The sequence below is a fragment of the Podarcis pityusensis genome (genome assembly GCF_964106645.2).
Source record: "Podarcis pityusensis genome assembly, chromosome: 1".
Taxonomy (NCBI): Eukaryota; Metazoa; Chordata; class Lepidosauria; order Squamata; family Lacertidae; genus Podarcis; species Podarcis pityusensis.
In genome coordinates, this window is record NC_138028.1 from 58,631,453 (window position 1) to 58,651,312 (window position 19,860).

The 19,860-nt window shown below is 43.0% G+C and overlaps 1 protein-coding gene and 1 long non-coding RNA gene across 4 annotated transcripts in view; both read right to left on the reverse strand.

Moving 5' to 3' along the window:
- Positions 1-7,033: 7,033 nt before the first annotated feature.
- Positions 7,034-8,551, reverse strand: LOC308460696. Its single transcript, XR_013978732.1, has 2 exons — positions 7,779-8,551; positions 7,034-7,562 (listed from the first exon to the last, which is right to left on the reverse strand). It is a non-coding gene; the product is annotated as an uncharacterized lncRNA (long non-coding RNA).
- Positions 8,552-10,968: 2,417 nt separating this feature from the next.
- CTTN (cortactin) overlaps positions 10,969-19,860 on the reverse strand; it is a 37,819-nt gene continuing 28,927 nt past the window's right edge. For all 3 annotated transcript variants that reach the window (XM_080983402.1, XM_080983401.1, XM_080983403.1), the window contains 4 exons: positions 16,998-17,105; positions 15,584-15,767; positions 14,884-14,952; positions 10,969-12,738 (listed from right to left, as the gene is read on the reverse strand). In XM_080983402.1, the coding sequence (XP_080839528.1) occupies positions 12,602-12,738; positions 14,884-14,952; positions 15,584-15,767; positions 16,998-17,105 (498 nt within the window). In that variant the 3' untranslated portion in view covers positions 10,969-12,601. The remainder of the gene's footprint in view (positions 12,739-14,883; positions 14,953-15,583; positions 15,768-16,997; positions 17,106-19,860) is intronic.

A 19,860-nucleotide genomic window follows, 5' to 3' on the forward strand; every position in this document is an offset into this window, starting at 1 on the left:
CCGTGGCCCATGCAAGGTGGGACTGGTGGAAGTTTGAGGCCAAAAACGTTTGGGAGGCCACAGGTTTTGCTGTCCTTGGTTTAAATTCTGAAGATTCATGGAAGAAAATGCCTTAATGCAGTTATGAAATTTATGTTCCATAATAGATGGGATTTGGCTTTGTTTGGAGGTTTAGTTTTCTCCCATGCATGGGTTTCTGGTCTATGTCCATTGTGTCTGATATTCAAAGGATTCTGTAGGTTTGTTTTCTTCAGTGTTTAATTGTATTCAGTTATTCTAACTGCCAAGATACATGGATATCTTTATCTAGCTATAGATACGGTTATACCTGCACACATTATTATTTTGCAATAATAATAATAAAACTAGCCTCGCACCATGCTATGGAATTACTAGTGCTGGGTATGGTTCCAGGTAGTAATTTACACATCTTTGTTAAAGCTTTTTCATTCAAGAAACTGGTTAATTTCAAACATATTGCATTGGCCACCTTACAGCACAGAGTGAAGACTTGCATCAACAGGATAATACTCAAGAACAGTACCAGCACTGACCATGAGTTGTATACTGAAATTGTACATCAGAACGCAGTAAATACAAGGATGAAGTGCGGGCCTCGGACACTTTGAACCTGACTTGTACAAATCATGTTACAAACTGTTGATCTTTTGATGAGAAATACCATTTCAACATCCATGTATTGTAGTTACAGTGCCTTGTATTCTGGATCAAGAAGTCCATCAGTGCACAGCTTAACAAAAAATTAAATTGCTAAATGTTGAGAAGAAAAATCAAAACATTATTTTGCAGCCCTCTCTAATAAAGCTGTGACTTGATGAGTCACCAAAATGAAATAAAAAATTCAAATAAAATTGTGTTTCAGTTGTTTCCCAATAACAAATATGTACAACATCTGTTCAGTACGTAGGGATATAATTTCTGTACTTTTATGCAGATCTTAATTTAACAGTGTACACGTCGCTGTTACGTATCAAACTCCAGCTCTTTACAGATAGATACGCTGACTCCTAGTGGCAGTTGTTTGACAAGTCAGGGCACAATTTTTATAAAGTTATCAAACGATAAATTATAAAGGAATCTGGGTTTTTTAAAAAATAAAAACCACATTTATTTTACTAACCTATTATTTAAACATATATATTTTAAAATTTTGTATTTCAATATAGCATTGAAGTAGGTTTGGAGAATAGTGCCCTAAAAGGCAACAGGTGCGTCTTTTAAATAAATATATTTGCAAGTTACAGAGCTATCGAAAAGGGAGAATTAAAGGCAGACAAATCACCCAGTCCAAAGCTCAGGTGAGCTTGTGGCAACAGAGCAGAAGGTAGGTCCACATTTTTTCTTTTTTTCCTTCCATCAGCTTTGTGGTTTCTGTGTTGTTGTTTATAGTTTTTGTATTGCTCCCAATGGGAAAGGAAGTACGGTAAATCTGTTCTAGGGCCCCTCTCTTCTGGGGGTGTGCTTGGGAGAAGGAAGGAGCAGATTAAAAGCCTTCCCTTACCCACTCCAGTAATGCATTCATTTTGCGCTCTCCATTGTCAGAGTACTAGTGATGGTGGAGGGACAGTTGCAAGAGCTGGAGGAGATCTCTGGGGCAACCCTGCTCAACTCAGGGCTTTCCATCCACAGAGGGAGAAATCCACAGTGTCCTACGGCCCCATGGGATGCTGTCCCAGAGACTAATAAGTTTGCAATTTAACTCTAATTGGTTTCAGTGGTAAGGTCCCAGCATGTGATTAAGAATCTCCTATTTAAATAAGTAGATGTGACATATTTAGAGCAAAATGCAGTTGGGAGCCTACTGATTTGGGTATATTTTTTAAGAAAACAAGCTGTGTGTAGGATTGTGTGTGTGTGTGTGTGTGTGTGTGTGTGTGTGTGACATTTCCTGTTTTATGTTGTGAAAGAGAAGGGATGCAAGTCTCATTTAATTTTTTTTAAGTTGGTCTCCATTGTAGCAAGTTGGTATGCAGTAGGAAGGCCATTTTGTTTGTGGAAATAAATTTTCCAGAAGGTTGCCTAGGAGCATCATGGTGGATGGATTTTTCAGTTGGAAATGGGGAATACTCAGTGGGATCTAGGAACTGTTTAGGGTAATTATGCAAGGGGCTTGTAATACTCTAGCCCATTGTTTGATACTCTACTTTGAAGGGAGTTTCAAAACCAGCTTGGGTGCATAGCAAACTGATTTTGAAACAGCTTGAGAGTCTATGGTTCAAAGCAAAATAGCCTTTAAAAACTTCTGAGCAGGGTCATTGTTGTTTGTCAGATACAGAATGTAGAGAAGATGGCTTGGCTTAGGTAAGAATGTGTATAACACTCCACATGCCCACTTCCTCAGGATCAGATCCATTAATCCAGTATTCAGATATCATAACAAATGACTTATATTTCAGATGCCATGCTTTCTTTAGGTTTGAAATGCTAGGAACATTTCCAGCACCCCCAACCTATGTGTTCATTTGATACCTTGCCCCTTTTCAATGGAGGGGGGAACATAGGAAAGAAGGGGATATTCTTCTGGTGGTGAGCAGAACATGTTGCTTATCCCTAAAGATTAAGAAAGAGTGGATGAGAAAAAACTAATGAGATTCTTAGTGGCAACCCTCGTGGTCATTTTGATTTATTTATTTCATTTATTATATCCTGCCTTTCTTCCGAGAAGCTCAAAGTGGTATACATTTTCTCTCCTTTCCACAGCCCCCCCCCCCACAAATATTGTGAGGTTGCTTAGGCTGAGAGTACAACTGACCGAAGGTAAACCAGGGTTCTTGTTTTGCTTTGTTTTTGACTAGGACATTATACTTAGTATCACTTATATTTATAATATAGAATCATAATAAACACTAATGGAATATTAGTTTAAATTTAAACAATAAGTCAAATGTGTACAAAGCGTGTATTTGAACATGCAGTTCCTTTTCCACTGAACAGTTACACTTATAGCAAACTGCTTCGAGGAGCACACAGCCCTATCTGGAACAGCACATTTCCATATATCTGTAAAGTTGGGATATGCTTATGCTGCAAAGTCTGTTTCTTTCTGCTTGTGCGTATTTTATAGGTGTGCATAGCCAGGGGTCAGCAAACTTTTTCAGCAGTCCACTGTCCCTCCGACCTTGTGGGGGACCCCACTATATTTTGAAGGGGGGGGGATGAATGAATTCCTATGCCCCACAAATAACCCAGAGATGCATTTTAAATAAAAGGACACATTCTACTCATGTAAAAACATGCTGATTCCCAGACTGTCCGCGAGCCGGACTTAGAAGGCGATTGGGCCGGATCTTGCCCCCGGGCCTTAGTTTGCCCACCCATGAAATAGTCTATATTTATTTGCATGTATAAGTACAGTGGTGCCCCGCAAGACGAATGCCTCGCAAGATGAAAAACTCGCTAGACAAAAGGGTTTTGTGTTTTTTGAGTCGTTCCGCAAGACGAATTTCCCTATGGGCTTGCTTCGCAAGACGAAACGTATTGCGAGTTCTTGCGAGTTTGTTTCCTTTTTCTTAAAGCCGCTAAGCCGTTAATAGCCGCTAAGCCGCTAATAGCCGCTAAGCCGCTAATAGCCGTGCTTCGCAAGACGAAAAAACCGCAAGACGAAGAGACTTGCGGAACGGATTAATTTCGTCTTGCGAGGCACCACTGTACATTTGCTCTCCTGGATCTCACGCATTAGACTAGCAGGAGCAGAAACAATGTTCCAGAATTGTGATTCCCAAATAAGCACAACTACAGTACGTAATCTTACATATAATCAAACTAACCCTATGCAGATTTAGATGTGCCCAAGCCTTCTGAAATTAAATGCCTGCATAGAATCAGGCAAAAGTACTTTTTACAAAAACAACAACAAAATGAATTATAGCTAATGCTAGGAGCAATACCTAAAGAGGCCACAATCCATTAGTGAGAATTTGACTGACAATGGGACAGATGAGTCCAATCGCTACAGCAATTTGTTCTATCAAAGTACAAATTGTAGGGGAAAGTGGAAGAAAGTCTATGAAGTGCCATCCTTGTACTTTCCAGGAACTACTGGTCTGAGCATTTCAAAACACACCTGAAAACATGCTGGGCTATTTTTATTCTGCTCTAATTATACAAGGAGATTGGACTGGAACCCATTACACTGTAATTTACAATGAGTTCCCCTCACTTATCCCATTCATGAACAAAATTAATCTGAGCTGTAAGCCTGACAGTTTGTTGGTGTTCTGGGTAGCCAATGAACCTGCCTTGCAAGTTTACAATGCTTCCAGTTACCTGAGAAGGAATTGGCAGCACACCAAACCACAGGGAATGTAGCAACACCAGCTGCTCCCCCAGCAGCCATGCCAGTTGTTTGTTTATTTGCTACACTGATATCCTGTCTTTCCTCCAGAGAGCTCAAGGCTGCACACACGGTTCTCCCTCATTCCATTGTATCCTCAAAAAACCAAACAAACGAAAACCACCACAGTGAGGTAGGATAGATGAGACGCAGCAGCTCAGGGAAGGATGCACCATGGGAGAATACCTTCCCACAGCTGTATATGGACAAAAAGAGCTGCACAACCAACCCTGCTGCTTTGAAACAACATGTCTTCTTCTTGCAGGAGATCCCAGGTGCAAAGCCTGGCTATGATTTCCCACGAAGAAAAGGCTGGGAGGTGCTAGAGCACAGGGACCACTGCATGGACTGATGGCCTGGTTCTCATATCCCCCAGGTTGGCTTTTAAGCATCATTCTAGCTACTCGCCTTGATGCCTGTGTCCTGCTCCCACTACCAAAGGCGATAGGCCTCTAAATACGAATTGCTAGGAATTGCAACTGGGGAGAATGCTGCTGGGCGTGGTCTTCTGGTTGGCTGCTGGAAGAGCAGGAAGCTGGATTAGATGGGCCTTTGGCCTGATGTAGCAGGGCTCTTCTTATGTTCTTATATAGTTTCTGTCCTATGTTTCCTGCACTGAAGGAAGTTAGACAAGATGACCCTCAAGGTCCCTTCCAATTCTGCATTTCTATGATTCTGTGATTCTATCCAGCCACACCTTTCCTTTCTGATTTGCCTGGACCTGCTGATCGTTGCCCAAACAAGCACTGCTGCCCACATTCCCCTTCCACCTCATGCCATCTGACTGACTACATCATTCTGCACAGGAGTAGTAACAGATTTGTGAAATTTGTCAAGAGTCTTCTCCCCTACCCTTTTATTTGTGGGGTGTGTTGGCCTTGCAGCCCCTTGGCAATCCATCAGCAGAGTCTCTGGCTGTAGCACATCCAAAATACTCCATCCCTGGAGACTTAGAGCAGATCCTAAAGCCCTCCAGACCATGCACCTGAAGCATTGGATCACATTATAATTCACTTGTCATATTAAATCATCTTAAACCATCTGCTGAGAAGCCACTGGTCACATAGCTGTTGATTTAGACAATTCAAAAGCACTTTAACCAATTTTCATCCAGCAGTGCCGTTTATAAATTATTTACTCAACTGGTTAAAAGCATAACTGAAATCCGCTAATCATTTGCTATCATTGATTTTAAAAAAGGCCAACATAATCACATTATGGAAGCTCATGTTTCTGCTTGGAAAGTAGTGGTGCCAACTATGGACTTCCCTTCTCTTCCGCTAACTCTGTTTACGCTGTTCATTAGTAACTTTCATGTTAAAATCCAATTTGCTTAATGTGTCTATTTATTGAATTAGTTTAGTTTTTCTAAGTGAAACAAAATGGCTTTGAATATGAGCCTGCTTTAACAGGGAGTAATTACTTCTATCCACTGAAACAGAAACATCTGAAGCAGAAATGGTTGGCTTGGGAAGCATTCGTTGCAGCCCAGTCTCCTGCTGACCACCCTCAAGGGTTTCACTTCTGAAATCTGAAATTTCTTATTTTTCCTGGAGGGAAAAGGAAGACTGCAAGGGAAAGAAAAGAATGGAGGAGCAAGATGTGCAAACCCACCAGTGAGGTAGGTGCAAGCAGTCTCCAAACCACGATTCATTTCTTCCCAGTTCCAAACCACATTTGAAAATTAAACACATTGGGTAATGGATTCCCCATCCCCCATCCCTTAACAATTCTCCTCAGCCTCAAGGCTTTATATAAAATAAATTGGATGCAAGAACATTCTTCACCATCCCCTTAAATCTTGCCATCTGTGCAAGCTAAAAATAAAGTAGCAGCTTAAAGAGGGGCTTTATAAAATGCAGCACTGAAATGCCTTAAGATTGGCTGGACTCTCTCAAGAAAAAAAATCATGCTAGGTTACTCCCAGTGTTGAGCACCACAGCCAAGATTGCGCTCTGTTTTTCTTCGCAGGCTATTGAAACCTTCAGGATTTTATTCTGTTAATCTATAAAGGAGGGTGGGTCAGACCGAGTTAGTGGTTGTACTGGAAGAACACAAACAGCAGAGGGAGTTGTATTCACTCTTAACACAGAATGTAACAAAAACCTTTCCCTCAGGGAGTCTTTATTTTATTGGCAGTGCTAGCAAATAAAAGCAAGTTTATGTTGAAACAGTTAAAAATTCCAGGGTCTTTACTAGTGAAGCCACATTTTTGGGATCTCAGCCTGCTACAATATGAGATTTATGTCTTCATAGCACTTTCTTCTATCAGCTAGGTTTTACAGGGTCTGGCTGTTTTCACTGACTATCCTTTCAAGTTTCAGGCTTCTGCAATCTTCAGAAGATACTCTGTGTTTGTACATTTTAAAGGTAAGAAGAGGAACCTGTAATTGTAAAGATGCCTATCCTCAAAAATACCACCATCATGTCCCAAGAGATCATAATTACAGCTGTTCCTTTTCTACAGCAAACTCACTAGCTGGAATGCTGGCTAGGGCAAAAGTAACTGGTTAGGGGCCCATCCTGTATGCTGCAAAAACTGCCCTCAGCCATGGCTGCTTTGCAGCAGAGAGTAGGAGCCAGAGATTAAAAAGGTGACTCTGCATGTTAAATGTGTTGTTCTTGGCTTTAAAAAGCTTCCTATCCAGGCAGAACTATGACAGACGCAACAAGGGAGCATTGTATGTAATGGGTTTATTCTGCACAGCAGCTGCCGCCAACTATCAGTAATATACCACAGACTTTCAAAAAATAGAGCAAGCTTTTTCAATACAAAAATAATCAGAGGACACAAACACAATCATGTTGTTGGTGGGTGATTCACATTGATTAAGCTGTCTGTAAGCTACCCCGCTGTTTTCCAAATTCTTTATTTTCTCTCTTTTTCCCCCTGCTATCATTAAATCTGACAGAGATGAGGAATTCTCCCAAACAGGCAAAATGGACCCCAGGTTTTTCACAGAAACAACATAGGAAGCTTCATCAGGTAGAATGAAATGTATTTACAACTATACTGCCTTCATCCACCCCACAAAAAAAGTATATACCTTTAAAATATATTTACACAGGGGATCTTGAAAATGACTTTAAGCCAAGCACAAATCTTCCATATATACCAGTTGTGAACCATTTCATAAATTACATAACATGAATGTGTGTGTGTGTGTGTGTGTGTGTGTGTCCTAGTCATATCATAAGTTCATCAATCCTAGCCCCCAGACTCCCTGGAAAAGACCCTGATGTTGGGAAAGATGGAGGGCACAAGGAGAAGGGGACGACAGAGGACGAGATGGTTGGATGGTGTTCTCGAAGCTACCAGCATGAGTTTGACCAAACTGCGGGAGGCAGTGGAGGACAGAAGTGCCTGGCGTGCTCTGGTCCATGGGGTCACAAAGAGTCAGACACGACTAAACGACTAAACAACAACAAGCCCCCGACAAGTGTACCAGAGTTATAGATTGGAGGGGGTATCACACCAACTGGTCAGTTTGTTCAGCCCTTGAAGGCTCTAGGGCCTGCTTCTCCATTTAGGTAAGGTAAAGGTAAAGGACGGATGGTCAAGTCCGGTCAAAGGCGACCATGGGGTTGCGACACTCATCTCGCTTTCAGGCCAAGGGAGCTGGCGTTTGTCCACAGACAGCTTTCTGGGTCATGTGGCCAGCATGACTAAACCGCTTCTAGTGCAATGGAATACTGTGATGGAAACCAGAGCACATGGAAATGCCGTTTACCTTCCCACTGCAGCGGTACCTACTTATCTACTTACACTGGTGTGTTTTTGAACTGCTAGGTTAGCAGAAGCTGGGACAGAGCAATGGGAGCTCACTCCGTCGTGTGGATTTGAACTGCCGACCTGCCAATCAGCAAGACCAAGAGGCTCAGTGGTTTAGACCACAGTCCCCTTCACTTTCCACATGTCTACTACACCAAGGCAACTTGCCATCTTAAAAAGCTCTGCTGGATAACACCGAGCCCACTACAATGTATTGGCTACATATTTTGCAGAGAAAGCAGCTCATACCCAGGCCAATCTAGTTGCCCTAGTGAATACAGACCTAGAGATGGGTGGAATTAGCACATTGATTACACTGCGCAACAATTTTTTACTTTTTGAATGTTGTCTAGATTTCTACAACTGATTTAGGGTATTTTTGCACTGCTGAATCAGGAAATGGCATCCGTTTCTCTCCATCAGGTCGGGTTTTTGACGTTGATTTGAAAAAAATCAGATCTTGTGACAAAATCGATTACATTTTTCTGGCATTATCAGCTGATTTTTGTCAACACATATCATCCTAAATATGTTTTTAAGAGAAAAAAATGTTTTTCCAACAACATATATTGATTACCTGATAGAAACATCGATTACTGTAAACTGAATGGTGGGCATTGATAAAGGTAAGTACACGTAAATTGCATGTTGCTTCACCATTTTTCAAACTTCAGGGCTTGAACTTCCGTTTCTTGGAACTCCTGGAATGCTCAGCAGCAGGGAGGTCTCTCTTCAGAGTCCAACAGTAGTCAGCCATCATGACTGCATCCCAGCGACCCTGATACCTGGTCTCCATCTCTTTCATGTTGTGATGGAATCTATCCCCCTGCTCGTCACTCATTGAACCCAGGTTCTCAGGAAACCGAACCATATATGAAAATAGGTAGTGCATCTTGACGCTCATGTTGCAGCCCAGGTTTCTGAAAGCAGTCAGCATGTTGTTGACAAGTTCTGCGTAGTTTCTGGCCTTATTGTTGCCAAGAAAGTTATTCACTACCAGAACAAATGCCTTCCACGCTTCCAGTTCCACTTCGTTCATTGAGTTTCGGAACTCTGGATCTCTGATGAGCTGATGGATCTGAGGACCATCAAAGATGCCAGCTTTCAACTTCTCCATGGTCAAGCCTGGAAAAGCCTGGCACAAGTAAGTGAAGCAGTCACCATCCTTGTCCAGAGCCTTGGTGAACTGCTTGATTAAGCCGAGCTTGATGTGCAGCGGTGGGAAGAGTATTCTATCTCTGTCCACCAGAGGGTTGTTGATGACGTTCCTTTCTTTGCAAGGCACCAGTTCCTCCCGCACAGGCCAGTCCTTCTTCGTGTAACTCTGAGCACAGTCCCTACTATCCCACATGCACAGAAAACATGGGTACTTGGTGAAGCCAGACTGTTGTCCCAACAAAAAGTTCACCATCTTCAGGTCAACACAAATAAACCACTTATGCTGATCATAACCAATTTTCTCCAGCACATACTTCACCGCTTCATCGTTCTCCTTCAGTGTACTCGAGTGAGCCAGGGGTATAGAGGCAAACTGGTTGCCGTTGTGTAGCAGAACACATTTCAGTGATCGCTTGCTGCTGTCAATGAACAGTCTCCAATCTTTGGGTTCGTACTGTGGCACTCCAAGCTTGAGCAGAAGCTGCGCAATATCTGCACAGTACACCAAGTCCTTCTCTTCTGAGAAAAAACGGAGGTACTCTTGATGCCTGTTGCGGAAGAAGCTGATGCGAGCACTGTCAGAGAAGAGGTTTTTTTCCTTCAATCTGGGTGCCAACAGTTCGGCAGAGTCCTTTGACAAGCTGAGGTCGCAAACTAGATCATTCAACTCCTTTTGGGAAAATGGATGTGGAGCATCATCTTCAAGAACCACTTCTTCTTCTTCATGTCCTTCAACACTGGAGGCATCTTCGTCACTAATGTCAGGAAGTTCTCCGAAGACAGGCACTGGAATTTCATCACAATGAGCTACAGGACGACGTGCTGATTGAAGATCAGGATACTTGAGGCTGCTCCGGTTCTTTCTGTTGATCCCAGTCACATCAACAGCGCAGAAGTAGCAGTCAGTGACATGGTTTGTCGGCTCCCTCCAAACCATGGGAATTCCAAAGTTCAGATTCCTCTTGCCATTGGTCCACCCACGTAGAGTCTCGGTGCATGCCTTGCACACCATGTGTGGCACCCAAGCTTTATCCTGGTCACCAAGTTTAATACCAAAATAAGCATAGTAAGCAACTTTATGCTTTGCCACACCAATTTATGAAAGATTTCGAGGTTTTATGACTTCAAACTGATCCCTTTTCGACATAATTACCCAGAACTATCGGACCTGAATACTTCTTGTCATTAAAATAATCATTTCCAATCAAAACAATTATTCAACATGGCATTTTACCCCCACCAACTTCTTCTAAAATGCTCCACACAAGCGTACATGTGAACAAATACGTAAAAAAACCGACATGTGGCCATAGCTCAAAAACTTGACCTGATTGAGCAAAACCAATGTAATTTTTGGATTCAGCGCATCAGATTCGTCCTAAATCAACTGAAAAACCGCAGACAACAAATTTGTTGTTGACCAGTGTTATGTTGTACCCAAGGATGCAATGTGCTCAAAGGTGTAAGGTCTACTATGTGCTCCTTTGACCTTAGAGTCCTTCCTGGATGGTGAAATCTGCTAGAATTGGGCTGTCCATGTGGCTTACCAATGGTTGTGGATGCCTCATTGAGCATTGGAGTGACCAAGGCTTTCTCACATACTCTGAGATAGTTTTGTGTGTTTTTTAAAACTAGCTCAGTATGTGATAAAGCCTTTAAAACACACACACAAACAGGCTCTGCAGATGGTTCCAAAATTTTATTTGAATATTTAATTTACAAAAAAGGAAAAAAGGAATAATGTACCCTATGAGGTGTCCTATGCAAAACTTGGTAAGATTAACTGCATATAAAATCTGGCCCAACCCAATGTAATACTATTAATGCAATCAGGAGACAAATAGAAACCAGTGGGAAAGGAAACATCAGGTAAAAAGTGACATTCTTATTAAAGATTGTCCCAACTAGTTAATTCCACCCCCCTCACGATCCCACCCCCAAGGCCTTCTTCCTAGATACACTGTACACTGCCATTTTACATAAATATTGTTTTAATATTCCACTGGGCTTACTTACAAGACTTTTTCACTTTTTCTTGCTCAATCAGTTCCTCCCTGAATTCCTCCAGTCAAGTAGAAATGGACAGGACACACACACTGAACACGTCTTTGGTAGGGATGCTCATGTGATCAAAATTAGTGACTAACCCAATATTTGACTTGTCCCATTGAAGTAGTAGCAAGAACTTCAGCTTAACATTTGGCAAGAGGCAGACACACTTTTACTGATTTGTGTTACTGGCAGTTTCAGCTGAACTTATAAAAAAAGGTGGTAGTTTTCTACACATTGCTTAGTAGAGATTATCTGCAAGGTTTTAAGCTCCTCTTATTAACATTCCTTGAGTGAAATATGGTTGCATAACCAGCTTACTACACAGCCGGCCTTCTCCCACTTCCAAATCATAAAAACCCAGTATGTATGTACACACCTATTGCCTCATTTTAACCTTCAAGGCAGCCGTGTTATGAACTGCATGCAGCAGATGGGTGTTATTTGCAAGACAATGACAACGGTCACTTCTTGGCAAGTCTCTCAGGACCAAAAAATCTCACAGTGTTCTGGGCACAGGGAGAAGAAGCAAAGCAGGGTTTTCTTTTGCCAATATATTGGGAGGCTTCCACTGGAGGAGAACACAAGACAACAAATGCTTATGGCAATGGCATCAACCCTCTTTTAGACTGAATGAATGGTGGCTGCACAAGGGAACTCTCCACTGGATTGCAGTCCTCAAGAAAATATTTTTTAAAATGTATCTGCACTGGATCCTTCCTATTATCAATGTAAAAAGGTTTTTCCTATGGAGCAATTGCCATCAACTGCAGCTCTTCTCAGGTCCTCCTGCTATGTTCCCTATATATGGAAATATATATAAACTTGCACGGCTGAGATCTGGGAAACTGACAATGAGTAGCTGAGAGTACGGTGAGAGTACTAGAGCAGCTGGACATAATTACTTGGGAATTCAGCACACAAACAGCTACAAAATGAGACATGCAGTTGCCATCAGAAAGAGCTAAAAATGCCTTGGAAATTGTCGGGAACACCATCACCAATTTGGCCAAAAGGAAAAGCCCCCATTTTCAAACCGCATTAAAAACCTATGACAACAGGCTGAAGTGGGGAACGCGAGAGTTACAATATATTAAGCGATTTCTGAGCCCATAAACATTTGTAAAAGCATCGGGAAAATATCTTAAATATAAAAGGAATATGTATAGACCCCCTCCATCCTCCGGAAGAAAAAGAACATGATTTGTAGTGTAATAAATCAGACGAATGATCACGGTATTAAGGCATAAATGGTAGGACATTATTTCCTATTGCCTCAGCTCGACATAATTAGCTGGGAAGAGCCCGTATCTGCCTTTGCACACTCCCCTCCACCAGCCATCATCGATCATTTCAATGTTTGTGATGATGTCGTCAGGATCAAAGGAAATTTCATCATCCCCAGCTGTGGAAAGAGCAGAAGCAACTTGCAAGTTAGTATCTCATACAGATATAAAAGGGGGTGGGGTGGGGGAACAGGTAAGGTACTAAATAATAGTATTTACAATTAGTTACTCTGTGTTCAAGCAGGGTTCTCATTGATGGTTATAAAGAGGGAAAGGGTTGTTGGTGTTGCAGAGTATGCGTTCCACCCAAGGCATGGGAACACAACTCTAGATTGCACCCGAGATCCCAAACTTCCATATGAAATACCTTAATTCTATGAGAAACGTGTGATTCTTTTGCCTAGGTGGTACACGAGAACAAGATCGAAACCACTGAAGATTGTTCCTGGCAGGTGTGTGCCAGATCATGCCATCAACTTCCAGGACAACTTCCAGATAGGATACCTGTTTTTTAATGGTCAGGCTTGATGAATAAGTGTGTTTGGCATTCACATGAGAACTCTGCCAGACCCTTTGCTGATTTGCTGTGGCACTGGGGTATTTGTCCTCCAGATCACCTAGGATGGCAAGCCTGCAGTGCAATGGTTACCAAAAGGGAAATCCCTTTGAAGCAGATTGCAAAAGGGAGACTGTTTGGCCAGGATTCTCAGGGGAATATACTCAGCATACTGGAAAGCGAGTACGGTGAGTGACACAAACCTTGCAGAAGAAAGGGTAATCCAAATCCCAAGAGCAAAACAAAAATGCTTATGTAAAATCTTTCATAAAACTGGGAGTTACGAGTTATTTTTATCATCTACTCACTCCTGTCACAGATGTGGAAATATATTTTTGAACCTAGAGGTGGAACTAATAACCCTTTCCCCAAAAGGCAATGTGGATTCTGCTTTGGAGTGCTATGTGGCCAACTATTTGGTGTAACGAATTACCACAAACTGAAATTCAGTGGTCTCAATCAGAGTAAGTGATTTGAGCAGAAAATACTTCTCTGCCATATAGCAAAGCTGTGAGATGTAGCCTCATTCCTACCTTCTTGGCTTCTGAGATACCATCAGGTGTTGCCCACTAATAATAATAATAATAATAATAATAATAATAATAATAATAATTTATTTATTTATACCCCCGCCCATCTGGCTGGGCTTCCCCAGCCACTCTGGGCGGCTTCCAACAAAATATTAAAATACAGTAATTCATCAAACATTAAAATCTTCCCTAAACAGGGCTGCCTTCAGGTGCCTTCTAAAAGTCTGGTAGTTGTTGTTCTCTTTGACATCTGGTGGGAGGTCATTCCACAGGGCAGGTGCCACTACCAAGAAGGCCCTCTGCCTGGTTCCCTGTAACTTGGCTTTTCACAGTGAGGGAACCGCCAGAAGGCCCTTGGCACTGGACCTCGTGTCCAGGTACAAAGATGGGGGTGGAGACGCTCCTTCATATATACTGGACCAAGGCCATTTAGGGCTTTAAAGGTCAGCACCAACACTTTGAATTGTGCTCGGAAACTGTACTGGGAGCCAATGTAGGTCTTTGAAGACCAGTGTTATGTGGTGTCAGCGGCCGCTCCCAGTCACCAGTCTAGCTGCCGCATTCTGGATTAGTTGTAGTTTCTGGGTCACCTTTAAAGGTAGCCCCACATAGAGCACATTGCAGTAGTCCAAGCGAGAGATAACCAGAGCATGCACCACTCTGGTGAGACAGTCCGTGGGCAGGTAGGGTCTGAGCCTGCGTACCAGATGGAGTTGGTAAACAGCTGCCCTGGACACAGAATTGACCTCCACCTCCGTGGACAGCTGTGAGTCCAAAATGACTCCTAGGCTGTACACCTGGTCCTTCAGGGGCACAGTTACCCCATTCAGGACCAGGGAGTCCTCCACACCCACCCGCCTCCTGTCCCCCAAAAACCAGTACTTCTGTCTTGTCTTTAAAGCAGGTGCGAGGGTTAGAAACTTAGTCAATATTCTCACCTACTGAATTTCGCACCTACCATTCCTGTGCTTGTGCGCTGTGTTCAGAAAACTGCAAAATTTATGACACAGCTCTGAAAATGTTCTGCATTGTATGAGATAGTGCTTTTTGAAGAATATTGTGTGTGTGTGTGTGTGTGTGTGTGTGTGTATATATATGCTTAATATAACCCCATGCAAAATATATATTTTTTAAAAAACCAAACCAGAACTGCAGAACTAAGAGTATGTGTTGCTTACCAGCCTGGTAATCATATAAGGCTATCGCTGTTATTCCAAGGTCGTTTTCGTATTCGTAAGTAGTTTCATCTAAAGGGAAAGGGACACATTACTACTATGCATGACACAATAAAAGGATATGTGAATTTCTTAAACTCATGTACTAACATGTAGTCTGACACTTACAAGTTGGTCTGTCCCATATTCAGTTGCATCACCCAACATAGGTTCTAATCACCATTTAAGATCATTTTTATTGCATGAAGCCAAGACCTAGTAGGCTGCGGTTGCAATCCTAGACATGCTTACTGGAGAATAAATCCCACCGAGAGGGACTTACTTTCAGATGCCTAGAATCATTAGATGTAACACCGTTAACACCTTACAAGTCAAGCTAGTATGCCTTTTCCCCAGCTTTGTTTTTCAGAAAGCACAGACCCCAAATATTTATAGGTTTGTATCTGATGCTACTCTAAGGAACTCAATACAGCACAGAGAGGCTTCCCAGGTAAATCTGCTGCAGCATTGGCTAGACACAGCCCTGAATAGCTTTAGAAAAAGAAGGAACCATCTACTCAAAAGTATTACCTCCCAGCTCCTGTCACTTACTGAGTGTTTTCTAGCCTGAACATCTCAAACTACCAGATCTGAGAACAGTCTACCGTTGCCTAAAGCCATGACCAAAGAGCTCTCTCCTAGGTCAAAAGATAAGCTGACGAACCTGCTTGATACTGGTTTCCTGCCCCAGCCACTTCATACACCGTCTCAGATTCATACTCCGGCTTCCGCTGGCTGACTGCTTCTTGGTAGTCAGATTCTTCAACTTTGTTGTTGGTTTCTGGCTCGTGTGCGGCTGAGTAATTTGCATTTGAATTCTTGTAGCCAGACTCAAAGGAAACGGCATCCTAGAGGGAAGGAGAGGCAGCCAGAACATAACAGACAGAGAGAACTTCAAGTACACTGTTGTTACAGAAATGCAGTTATTACAGCCTCCCTTAGGAGGAGGAAACCTCAACCCTGGGGGAAGGGTGGTGGGGAATGCAGGGACTCTTAAGGCCTTCTCCAATCCACAGCCTGGACTGGCATGTGTTCTTGAACTGCTGCTTGCCTGTACATAGGGTGGAGAGGAAAGTGCACACAGAGAGCATGCACATGTGTACACAAGCACACACAGAGAAACTTCTTTTTTTGCATATATGCTACAGTACAAAAGTGGGAGTTATATTCATAGCTCCATCTGTTTTGCCTCTGACCCCACCCACAGCTGGCATCAGGCTTTCAGAATGTCCCTGTTGGGCTAATAAAGGTGTCCCACCCCCGGTACACAGGACACAGTGCACACCACATCCACATGAATGCATATAGGGCTAAAGTGTGCAGGGGAAGGACACCTCTGTGCCAGCCCCCTGCACCCCCAAACGCTCATCTGCTCCACCTGACACAGAAGCCCCCTTTAGACCTTCCTAAGTGCTTTCAGCTGAACATGCTTAGAAGCCTCCCCAGGACCAGGAACTCCTCCTTATCGGAGTTTTCAAAAATGAGGAGCACATGAAGACAGCCCATGGACTGCTTGCATTTTAGAGACTGCTGCAAGCTGACATTTTGCAAGTGCCCTTCCCGAGAAGATACACAGCAAGTGCCTTACGAGAGTCCGACAGATCAATTCCTTGGCAAAGTAATTTGGCAGACTCGAGGAGAAGCTGGGATGGTGCACTGCAACAGCCGCATCACAGTCATTGTGGGAATACAATTGCACAGCATGTTTGTTCATTATACAGCTGAAAGTCTGCTCTTCACTACCCCGTGATAATTCATTCAAGCGTATTCTCATTTCTCCCCATGATTTCTCCCTTGTCGAATGTTCCAAATTTAGCATAGCAAATGTGATTAAATTTATTACAATGTTATTGTCCTGAGTGGTATAAGGCAGCTTCCGGTGATGCCCCTATTGGACTACTTGTGCATATAGCCCAACACTGTCTCCTCTGACAAGCAGAGGAGGCACAGACCTCTTTCACAGCAGTTCCTACCTGACAGGTAGGTAACAGTGATTGTAGCTTCAGCATGCATTTGCCCTTCAGCTAGGGTTTTGCTTTTTTCCTGTTTGGCTAAATGACTATAGCTAGCAAACTAACCTCATAGACTGGACTTGATGGCAATTTTTCTTCCACAGGCTGCAGTGTGGGAGCAGGAACAGGAGCAGGAGATGGAGGTGGAGTTTGTTTCTTGGCTTTGGCCTGTTCCTTTAAAAGAAAGAGAGAGAAAACAAGAGTGGGTGGGAGGGAGAAGAGATATGGATCAAAGCAAGATCTGTAGCACAGACATGACACAACAAGAGGAGCAGGAAGTTTGTGACCTGCACTTAACACGCAACACCACCACTAACTTGCCCCTCTATGAAAAAGTGAGAATTTGTAAGGAAGGTAACTTATTTTCTGCAGCAGTTTCACTTATGGAGTCACACTGCAGGAGGCTAAAACAGAAAGCAGGCACAATGAGGAGAATACTTAACAGTAAGACTATGATGAGAGCCTAGGACTTGCCTATCAGAAGGTTGGCGGTTCGAATCCCCGCGACAGGGTGAGCTCCCGTTGCTCGGTCCCTGCTCCTGCCAACCTAGCAGTTCGAAAGCACCTCAAAGTGCAAGTAGATAAATAGGTAGGTAGGTAAGGTACCTTCTGGTGGGAAGGTAAACAGCGTTTCTGTGGGCTGCTCTGGTTCGCCAGAAGCGGCTTAGTCATGCTGGCCACATGACCCGGAAGCTGTACGCCGGCTCCCTCGGCCAATAAAGCGAGATGAGTGCCGCAACCCCAGAGTCGGCCACGACTGGACCTAATAGTCAGGGATCCCTTTACCTTTGTATCCTTAAGCATGGGGGGCTGGTTCCCTTGCATTAATTAACCAACCAGGCTTCAAGATCCTATTTTAGAAATGGCCTCGGAACATAAAGGCACCGCATTTTCCAATGTTCCAAACATCACCTTTCTGACAAGCTGATTGGACTTAAGGGTAAAGGACAGGGAGATGAAAGATGGACCAAATGTGAACTGCCAGGTGGAGCACTGTCAGAGGCAGCAGCTGCCACCAAGACAGTGGGAATCAGAAAGGAGTTTTTGCAGCCTCCTGTTCCCGAGACTCCCAGAAACAATGATGCCAATTAACAGCAACTGGTGTGAGGTGGAACAACAAAGGTGACACAGGTCACCATTTTTGGAGCAACAAGTGTGCAGCACCCCTATGACAACTGCCAATGGGGTCGGGGAATCCCATAGTCACGAGTTAGGGAAGAAAGGCGCCCCAGGATAGGAGTTTGGATCAAATAATGCTTCTGGGTGAAAGCTGAAAGAGTCACAGAAGGAAGAGCAGCCCCTCTTGTCCCTAGATAAGCAAGGTACGTACAGCAAGTACACTTGTGGTCACCTGCTTACTGTAAACAATTGTGGAAACGGCAAGAGTTATGGTAAATCTGCTATATCCTACACATTTCCCTTTATGTATCCATATTTCCACATTGCTGCTGCTACTGAGGGAGGGAAGAGGGTACCGTGTGCTTTTGCTTTCTATTGTTAGTGTGTTGTATTTGTTGTATTTTTATACTCTTCTATTAGCTGATTATTTTGCTGTATGTATCTTTATTTCTCTACCATGGCTGATTAGTGAAATTGCTGTAGGATTTATTAAGCACTGCACTTTTAAGTCTCAGTTGTTCACTTAAGTCAATATATGTCTGGGCAACAAGACACGGAGGAATGCTGTTTTTACAAGGAGACTATATATTTTTACACTGGCCAGGTGCTTATACAAAGAGGTAAACTATTTTTAGTTGCAGTTGTACTGATGAATTGTTGCTGCCATGACTTTGTGGTTTAGATGATATATTATTGTGTACAGTTGTTTTATCTATTGGCCGTCAGCCGTCCTGAGTTCCACGTTGAAAGAAGAACAGGATAGAAGATTTGTGAATACATAAAATTAGTAGCACTGGGTTATAAGTGAACTGTTCATTGTTCCTGCCATAAACATTTAGGTACTGTGCATTTCCCTAATGGTGAATTACAATACACAAGAGCGATGACTATAACATTGATTACTACATATCTCCCCACCCCCACCCACCCCCCGCAAGTAAGCATTGATGGGAAACAAGTCTGTAAGTCTTCCCTTGTCTAGTTAACCCACTAACAAGACAAGGCATACTACAAAGCTGGGAGAGGAACTTATTTTTCATTTGTAGTCCCAGGGCTGTGGTCTGACACACTAAATTGTTACCAGGTGTTGTGAATGCAAGCAGTACAGGACTGCTGCATTTCATTTCACGGAGCCCACATATCCTGTAGCAGACAGGCAATTTCTTTCTACATCAGTGTCTCAAAGGCAGGAGTCAGAGTGGGTGGCAGTAGGAAGACCCAGGCTGGGTGCTGCTGCTAGTAATTTTCTCCAGATTAAGCTTCACAGCACTTTCTAGGACTTAAAGATAGTCCAAAAGAGGTAGGCATTTAGGAGCAATAATCTAGTATCTTTGCTCATTAGAAATAAAAGTAAAAACTACCACCTTGCTATTCTCTTTCTTAGATTTAAATGACATCATCAGGGATACAGATCATATGATGAAGAAAGGAATCGGTTGGGAGCAAGGATACAGCCAAGTTATATTTCTTTAACAGAGAACACTCAACAGAGGCGGGGGGCGGGGGGGGGAGAGAAAGAAACCCTTCTAGTGTATTTATTCCAGCTGGTTCTACATATTTTACTGAGGAACTGCCTCTGCATTTTGCCAGCTGCTTAACTCAAACCTTACAGGGTGAGAACATTTTAAAATTGCTCAGCCCCATGCAAACATCCTTCTCTATTGTCTAGTTGTGCGCCCCAGTCATAGGATCAAGCTTTAGGGTCATAAAGGAGGCGTGCCTACCATCTTCAGCACCCAATTCTATCCCACTGCAGCTCAGAAATGCTCAGCAATGATTCTCTTGCCAGCACCAGAGCAAGGAAATCAGG